This window comes from Urocitellus parryii, chromosome 2 (assembly GCF_045843805.1).
Source record: "Urocitellus parryii isolate mUroPar1 chromosome 2, mUroPar1.hap1, whole genome shotgun sequence".
NCBI classification, from domain to species: domain Eukaryota; kingdom Metazoa; phylum Chordata; class Mammalia; order Rodentia; family Sciuridae; genus Urocitellus; species Urocitellus parryii.
Genome location: NC_135532.1, coordinates 2,869,818 through 2,878,991, shown reverse-complemented (window position 1 = coordinate 2,878,991; position 9,174 = coordinate 2,869,818). Strand labels below are relative to the sequence as shown.

At 52.7% G+C, this 9,174-nt stretch overlaps 1 protein-coding gene across 1 annotated transcript in view; it reads right to left on the bottom strand.

Moving 5' to 3' along the window:
* Positions 1-256: 256 nt before the first annotated feature.
* The window catches only part of Col4a1 (collagen type IV alpha 1 chain), a 125,434-nt gene continuing 116,516 nt past the window's right edge, over positions 257-9,174 (bottom strand). Inside the window, exons 49-52 of the mRNA XM_026399535.2 lie at positions 8,674-8,851; positions 4,533-4,647; positions 2,850-3,022; positions 257-959 (exon numbers count right to left, since the gene is read on the bottom strand). Of these exons, the coding sequence (XP_026255320.2) occupies positions 878-959; positions 2,850-3,022; positions 4,533-4,647; positions 8,674-8,851 (548 nt within the window). The 3' untranslated portion in view covers positions 257-877. The remainder of the gene's footprint in view (positions 960-2,849; positions 3,023-4,532; positions 4,648-8,673; positions 8,852-9,174) is intronic.

The window sequence follows — 9,174 nt, the reverse complement described above, 5'->3', positions numbered from 1 at the left end:
ATCCATGAACCTGGGTTGGTTTTGGCAACACATCATTTTTGGTTTGGAAGTGTGCAAGGAAAGCTGATGTTTCACATTTGGTATCCTACTGTTGAAAAATCTATATTAAAGGACAGCACAGTCTTCAAAAGAAGGAAACTCGGTAAGCTTTATTTTAACAGTGGAAGTTACACTAGAACTTGACCTGCCTAATTGCTGACATCTATATAAATTACTAAAATATATATATATTTCATTTCTGACTACTTTTGGACCATCTTTATTCCACAGGAAAGTTGTAATTTCTGCAAAAGCAGCTGCATAGTACCACACAGAGCAGAGACAGAGTTCTGTTTGGGGGGTTGGAAGAGATGGTACTGTGTCCGTAATTCCATTTGGAGGTTTGAAGAAACTGGCTTTACACTACTATGACTTGCACAGACCGAGGGACCTGGATTTTGAAACACTGGACAGTGGTAAACAGTCAGGCAGATCTGGGGGACAGTCCTCTGGTACAACACAGGATGAACGTGGGCAGTGGAGAGCGCGGAGGCGCCGCACACCCCTAGCACCTTTGGTTTCCAATGGAGTTCTCGCCTCACACATCAGTGCACTGGGTTGCAGGTGGACTTACATTTCATTTCATCAAAAGTGCCATTGGTATGCCACTATGGAAAGCCTATCCTTGTCCTTTTCTCCTTCAGCAATAGAGACCAATGAAGCAGGTGTGTTAGTTACGCGAATTCCTATAAGGCACTTTATGGTTTTCATATTGGACAGTGAGGTACACAGGATATATTTCTAGGGTTCGTTGCTGTTAAAAATAAAAAGAAAGGAGGAGGAGGAGGAGGAGGAGGAGTAGCACCATGTCGTGACGGTAGCTGAGGGTCAGGCTTCATTATGTTCTTCTCATACAAACTTGGCAGCGGCTGACGTGTGTGCGTAGCTCCCCTGCCTTCAAGGTGGATGGTGTGGGCTTCCTGAAATGCAAGAGGAAACCACTGGTGTCATCTCACTGTGCACCAGAAATGCAGGCCACGTTCCTCAGGCCCCTGCTCAGCAGTCTCTAAGGGACAGAAACGCACTGGAACCGGGATCCGGCCCCAATCGGATGACAGCAACCTCTGTCCTCCTGCAAGCAGCAGGTGTGTGCCAGGGCCAGGCTCATGTGGCTCCAGGACACATGGAGCACTGCGGGTGTTGTCACCCGCACATCCAGTCCATGCCACCCAGGGGCCAGCCAAGGGCACCAGCAGGTTGGGCCCAGCTGAAGTCAAAGCTACGTGGCCCCTAGGCCACCTGGTTCTTCTGTCTAATGAGGTTCTTGTGTCACCTCCGTAGCTCCCCAGGGGCAAGGAGGAGGTGTGACTCCTCACAGTTCACCCGCAGTTGGTGCTCATTAAAGTGTTGTTACAGGTGGGTACAGCTCAGTGGTGAGCCCACTCAGAGACCCCATCCCAGAAATCCCAGTTTTAAAGAAACAAACCAGCTTTGTTGGACCATGTGACAAGTGACAAACCTGGAGTGAGTGTAATGAGGCCTCCAACTACTTCCGTAACCTTGAGGGGTTTACGTGCAGATGGTGGGATTTGAAGCCATAGAGAGGGAAAAACACGTAATTGCCTAAATTCTTTGTGATTCTAGAAAATCTACCTGATTTTGATTATTAGAAAGATAAAATCTGACTTAAAATTGGTACTAATCAAATTCTGTTAAAAGTAAAGCAGCCGTATATAAGAATGTCATATCCTGAAATTGAACCTGCTTATTTTAGCAACTCTGGATGCAAATCCTAGTGCTCCTGAAATAATTTTTCATATTAAGGGTATATTGCCTCATTTGAGAAGGGACTTGGTTCATTTTACCAAGCTGCTAGTTTAAAAAAATAAAATCCCTTTAACCCCTATGAGCCCCTCAGCGGAAGCTCCACCTCTGGGAGGAGAAGAGCACTCATTTCCGTGCAAGGCCACCCTGTCTCTGTGGAGTTGACGTCAGGTGCCCAGGTGCCCAAAGGCCTCGCATCAGCTACAGTTAGGTGCGTGGTGCTGTTCTGGTGTTTAGAGAATAACGAGTATGTTCTGCCTTTCATGATCTAAGATGGAAAAAAGCCAGATGGTAGCAGATTCTACATAACTCTCTATAAAGGTGAAGACAGGCCGTCTCTAGGGGCGAGAAGCAGCATCGGGGCAGGAGGGTTAGAAACGCCTCCTGCCTCCGCCCCAGAAGGGGCTCCAGCTGGTGCTCAGGAATGGACAGCGGATTCCCACGTGCCCCTGCCCTGTAGGGTGGGGACGGCCTCCAAGTTCCCTCCAACAGGCCAGCAGCCACCGGAGACGGTTGCTCTAAGGTGAGGTCTGGGTGCCAGATTTCCCTTATCAACGTTGGGCTGCGTTTGAGTTGGGTGATTTTTATTTGCAGAGGCCTAGACCTCTTCTGTTCAAAGTCGCTCTGCGCTGCCCTGATGTGGGCTGCGCTTAGCACCGCAAACTCCACGAGGACAAACAGGGCCTCGCATCCGGGGCCACGCAGGTGGCATTTTAAACATGCTCCCTATGAGTGAAGACGCAGGTGCTTCGGCCACATCTGAGAGCATTCACCTACAGAGGTGGCACGGGACCTCTCCCCTTCACAGCTCCCCAGTGAGTGGGAGAATTAAACTGTCACCTCAGGTTTGCCTTTGACGATCACCTAGGCCACCTGCCCAGGTAGAACAGAACCCAGTATTCAGCACCGCAAGGTAAGAGGCATCCCCCTGACCATTCCACAGCTACCTGTGAGCCTTGGCCCTGGAAGGTGTCACGGGTCATGGTGACTGAACAGGAAAGCCAGAGGGGGCCAGAGCCCGACAGAAGAGAGGCATTCCTACTCACTTGAACATCTCGCTTCTCTCTATGGTGGCGAGCCAAAAGCTGTAAGCGTTTGCATAGTAATTGCAAGTCCCACGGCCGTGGCACTCGATGAACGGTGCGCTTCTGAACTCTTCCAGACAGGAGCCGGGGGACGCCAGGGCTTGGCCAGAACCTTCAGCACCAGCACTGGTGTGCTGCGGAACAAAGGGAGCCGGGTCAGAGGGTCCCCATGAGACTCACCATCCCAGGAAGGAGCCAGGGTGCTCCTGCCGCACAGCCATGGGCGCCTGCCTCGAGTGCTCCCCACGACACTGTGCACACAAACACCACCACCACCCGGCAGTGCCAGGAATCAGCCAGTGGCTCCCACCAAAGTAGGAGAGGCCCAACCAGGCTTTATCAGAATTTAAACACAGGCAGTCCTCACCTCACCGTGCAGCACTCCTGGCACAAGAGCACCTATTCCAACTAGGGACACTAAATGGGAAAAATGTGTGAATAATGCTGGACCACCTGGTGTGCTCTCAGACTGTATGAACCAAGTCCTGACTTGCCATGTGAGATGATCCCCGCCTTATTGTACAGTAAAGATTCATCATCCATACATTCTCTTTAAAAGAAAGAAAACTTAAAAGAGGAAAAAATAACTCCAATTATAACAGTTATCAGACTGTGTTTTGGGCTTCTGCCTTCCAGGGACACCTGCCTACACCGAGAAGCATTGTTCGGCTGCGTTCAGAATGACCAAAACAGCCTGCTAATCTGTGTTGTTTGGCAAATTCTCTGGACGTATAAAGTGCATGCAGTCAATCAACCCTGTAAATCATGATCAAATTTAAAGACACACACAGGAGCTTTAAAAATGACCTTCTGGGCGGCTTCTCGCACACTAGGAATCATTTACAGCAGAAGATGATCGTTACCAAGCCCCTCTCGGTCACTCAGAAACAAGGACAGTGTTCATCTGCAGGACAAAGATGGAACCAGCCCTTCCTGAGGGCACAGGGTGGAACCCAGCCTTACGAGGGCAGTGAGGATTCCTTGTCAGGGAGGAGCTGCCAAGTCCCGGATAACTGCCATCTCACAGGTCTGGGACCCGGATCCGTGAATCAATGCTTCTCAGAGGAATCGGTAAGCTACAGTGAGCACCTCAAGCGGCGCTGAGTGTCCTGTTTCAGTTGGCCTTTCAGGGAAATGGATCCTGGGGGCATTTAACATCCAGGGCAGCTGGGTGGCAGGAGAGGGGTCTTCACTGCAGGACAGGCCCTACACACCCACCTAGGGCGGCTGCCACACCTGGAACAGGCAAGGGCTGCCAGCCAGGGCGCCCGCCCGTGTTCCCTCCCATCCCCATCTTTCTGATGTCAAGCTGTGTATATTAGTAAAACACGTGTCCCCAGGAGTGGCTTCCCCTGTCCCCGGACGGGGCTTGGCCTCTGGAGGAGCAGCTCCCGGTGTCTGGGCGCTGAGCTGCAGAGCTCCTGTGCTGCAGGAGGAGGCTCATCCCAGATCTCTCCTCAGAGCAGCGGCTCCCCCAGCAAGGAGGGCTGACGGGCTGTCCCACGCCCTGCAGGCCAGGCTCCAGGGCACAGTCTGGACGGGGACGGTCCAGGTGGGGACATGCCTGAGCAGCATGGTCCAGAGAACTTTGAGGCCTAGAGGAGAGGATGCTTCCCTGGAGATGCAGCTTCCCTAAACACTCACCATCACGAAGGAATAGCCAATCCACAGCGACGACCACCCGTTGGGGCACTGCGGGATCTGAATGGTCTGACTATGCACGGCCATCACCATGGCTGGCGCCTCGCACACGGCACATCTGCAAGGAAGGGAGCGAGCTCTGAGCAGGCTGCAGGCTCAGATGCATCTCTGGTCGTCCACTCCTCCACCCAGGGTCTGCCCGCAGGCTCCTCCCCTACCTTCTCACTCACAGGCTGACTCCATGGTGGCCTTGAGCCCACTACCCCGAGGCTCAGAGCCTTCCTGGCTATATCAACCCAGCATTAGCACTAACACCTTCAGTTCAAAACCAGAAGTGATTTAACTCCTTGTGCTAGGAGGGGAAAGGCGAAGGCCAAGTCCTAACAGCAGCTGTCCTGGGGGCCAGGGCTGCAGGCTCCCATGTCTCCATTGTGCAGCTGGGTGCTCCCAGCTTCTCTGCAGTGGGTGCTATCTCAGGAAACAGAACTAATGCTTGGAGAAAGGGGGAGCCCCAGTTCTGGGACACAAGAGCTAACGCTGTGAAGAACCTCTCATGCAAGAAGCACACTTGGTGAACAGGGAGAGGAAGATACCGTGTGTGCTCCAGCACTTGTGGCCAGATGCCACATGAGCCTCCTCCAGGGACCTGGCCAGACTGAGGCCAGCAGCAGAGCTGTTCTGCTCCCGCCCTCTGGTCTTGGCTGTTCAGGGTCCAAGGCTGTCAGCGTCCACTGAAGCTGAGCTGACTCCTCCCCAGGACAGGACCCGGCCCTGGCTGGCTCAAGTTCAGGGGCTGGACTGTACCCCAGACTAAATTCAAACCCCACAGTGTTCTGACCAGGACCCACCAAGGAAGGGCCCTGATGGCGGCGGGGGGGGGGGCCTATCTTCACCCAACACACACCAGCAGCAAACTGCCCGACAAGCCCTCTTGGGCGCTGAGCAGCCGCCCTGCTGGAAATGAGTGCGAATGGTGAGGATCAGAAGGAGTCCTGCTGGGACACTGTCATGAGAACGGATGTGAACTGGTGTCCCCAAACTATCAGCTCCATCTGATCCACACTTGAGTGTGTGATTTTCTACTTTATTCACCCAAATGCAGATGAATTAAAAGCTTCAGTTAAACACGTCCCTGAATGACTCTGTCCACCTGCTGCCACCTGCCTCCTACACACAGGAAGCAGCAGGGTCTGAGGACAGGGTTGTCATTCCAGGCAGCCTGGGTGCTGGGGGCTGCAGGTGCCACAGAGAGGGTTGTCCTGCCGTTGGAAGGGTGGCCAGGGAACACAGGCACAGGTTCAAAGAGCTGTCAGTCCCTTAGAATTCAAGCCGTCCCCATGCCCCATGTTACTCATGGAGAAACCAAGGCCACAGTTAGAGTCAAAGCCGGGGCCAGACCTCAGCTCTCCTGGCTCTGAAACCCTGGGTCCTTCCACTTGCGTGACTGAACAATCATAGCTTTACGAAGATTCTTGTCTGCAGAAAGCCAGAGAAAGTGCTGCGAAAGGTAGCAGCCCTCAGGATTAGAGTGTCCGCTGCTCAGCTGAAGGATCCCCCTGAGTAAGAGTTTCCCAAACAAACCTTCAGACCTTCCCCACAGGAAGACCCCAGAAGAACCTGCAGGTCCTGAGACACTGCTGGAAACTCCTGAGTTAAGGTGACCATGGAAACCTGCAGCTCAGCAATGGGGAGCGGGGGGCCGCCTCCCGCAGGAGGGTGCGGCTGGAGGCCTGACCCGGAGGCCCCCTTGGGCTGCATTTCTGTGGTAACAGGGATGCGTAAACCCTGAAGTGTGGACTTGAGACACTGAGGCAGCCTTGAACCTTGCTTGTGCTCACAGAACCAGGGCCCTTGCTGGAAGAGCTGTGTCCACAGAGAAAAGTGTGCCAAGACACACTTCTCGACCCGCTTCTGGAATTCTGTCAGTGCATGCCAAGGCCCATGTCTTCAACCAAATGTCAGCATTACCCAGTAAACAGGAAACATAAATGAATAATTGTTTTCTACCTGGTGTCCAAGGAAAGCTAAAAAAGAAACCCATGAGAGCAGTTAGTTTTCCTTCCAGGGCATCTGGCACGGTTCTGGGCAAGACAGGTGTGGGGACAGGACCGCCGAGGGGCACTGGTGCCCACATGGGAAGCACTGTGTGTACCCCTGAAGTGCCATGTGGGAAGTAAGATGCCAACATTCAGCTTAAGTCCCATAAAATAAGTTTTCTGATAGTTAGAAAATCAAAGCAAGCCCTCAGGAGGTGTCCAGTGCCAGGCGACCCAGCGCTGTGACCTCCTACAGCCTTTCGGCTCCAGGTCCCTTGCAGTGCAGCCCTCCTGGTATAATCCATCTTCCAGGGCTGCCTGTCACCAAGCCCCCTTCCCGCACACAGGAGGTACTCGTCAAGTGCCGGGAGGGGAGCTGGCTGCCAGCACGCACCTCTGGTCAGCTGCTCCCAGAGTGGTCACGCCGCTCCCCGCCCCTTCCCGTTGACCATGGGGCACTTGAGGGCTCCCGGCTCTCCTCATAGAGAGGAGTGCTTCACCCTCTCTCCTGCTCACGTTCCCAAGAGAATCTCCCCGACTCATTCTCCCTAGCCCCTATCTCTGTATGTGTAAAGGTACAATATGGAACTCCTTCTTAGTCAAACGGATCTCCTCATTTGCCACTTTTCTGTTACAGCTGAGTACAGCGAAGCAATCAACTTTCAATTAGATGGAAAGAGCCAAAGTCAGGACCATCATGAACTTTCAGTCCTGACCATTTCAATTTCCTGTCTTCTGCTGGGCTGGCTGCTGGGGACCTGGAGCGCCATCTAGACGTTAGTGTGGGGAGTACTTAATTGGGAAGTCACTCCGTCAAACACACTCCCTCTCAATGGCTACAATGTCACCCCAAAGAAGCTAGACTTGGTGGGATCAAGAGGACCATGAAAAAAAGATCTCGCTCTTGTATACATTTTTATGTACAGAATAAATCCGTGCAGTGATTATGTGCAAAGCACAGCTACACCCCAAACCTGTGAGCAGATAAGATAAACACCACGCCTGTGGCATCCCGGCTTCCTGGAACCTCCTCACACCCACTGGGACACCCACTGGGACAGCCGCTATGGGAGGGGCAGGCTGGGGTGTGCAGGAGCCGGAGCCCCTGAGCACGGTGGATGGGAACGTGAAGGGTGCAGCACCGAGGAAGATGATGGGTTTCTCAAGAAATTTGAAATGGAACCACCACATGATTCCACAGTCGTCCCTCTTATGTGTGTTCTCAGACCTGCATGCCCACGTTCAGAGCTCTCAGTCTCGACAGCCATGGTGCGGAAACAACCTGGACGTGCCCTGGCCCGTGGGTGGATAAACCAAGGGCAAGCACCCACAGTGGAATAGTACTTAGCCTTAAAAAGGGGAGGGATTCTGACACTAGCTACCACATGAATGAGCCCTAGAGCACTGTGCTGAGGGACCAGCCAGTCACAGGACAAGCCTGGTGCCGTCCCACTCACATAAGGCACCTCGCACAGCCAGTCCTACAGAGGGAAAGACAGTGAGGGCCGTGGCTGGGAGGGGCAGGGCCAGTGTCTGAGGGCAAGAGCCACAGGCTGGCAAGCAAGGACTGTGCAGATGGACGTCATCAGGGGCGTGTGACAATGTGCCTGTGCTGGACCCGCTGGACTGCCACTCAAGTGTGGCTGAGATGGTCGAAATCAAAAATGACTGATTTTTAAAAAACTTTATAGAAGCAAAAGTGATTCTCTAAATAAGATGTCTTCGAAGGCTTTTAAGGGAGGTTATAATTAAAAAAAGAAAGAAAGAAAAAGAGATTGAAAATCACCATCCCAAGACTTGCAGAAGCACTCAGCCAGTTCCCCACACTCCAGGAGGGACAGCCACCAGCACAGAGGTGGGGTCTTAAAATGCTGTCTTAAAACTCACTCTGCCTGCCCATAACCTTTAAAGAGAGCAACTGCTTCTGTATGAAACATTTTGGGGCTGATTTCCATTATGAAACTCGGAAATCAAAACTGTAAACCGACTCGCAATGAACTGACTTATCAGCAACGTTTGGGAGAAAATGAAAAGACAAAAATAAAGTCCAGACTCCGAGAGGTTTTCTTCCTCAATTACACATCTGCTCCCACGCGTGGTGGACTCACCTGCTGATAAACGGCCGGATGTTGTCCCCAGTGATGGGTGCCATGGACATGGGCATGGGCTCCGGCGTGGACAGCCAGTAGGAGTAGTCGTTGCGGGAGGCGAAGTTGCACACGTTGTTGATGTTGCAGAACAGGAAGGGCATCGTGCTGAACTTGCGCAGACAGCTGCCGGCCGTGCCTGGACAGGAGAGAGGGGTCTCTCACATCCTTGTCTACCTCTACTCATCAAAGCCCCACTCAAATGGAAACGGTTATCAGAAAGCAGGGAGTAGAGCTGCTAAGAGCCCAGTATTACTACCCACGAGCATTAAATCAAGTTTAAAATTATCAGGCAAAAGGGAACCGGTGAAGAATCAGGCAGGGCATTTTCTATAAGAGAAACAAACCCAGTTTCCAGGGGAGAGAAGCCTTGCCCTAGAGCTGGATTCCAGAAGGAACTGAACATGTGGATCCTGACAACAGACCGTCACGTAGTGGACGGGGCTGCAGACCGGGCAGCGA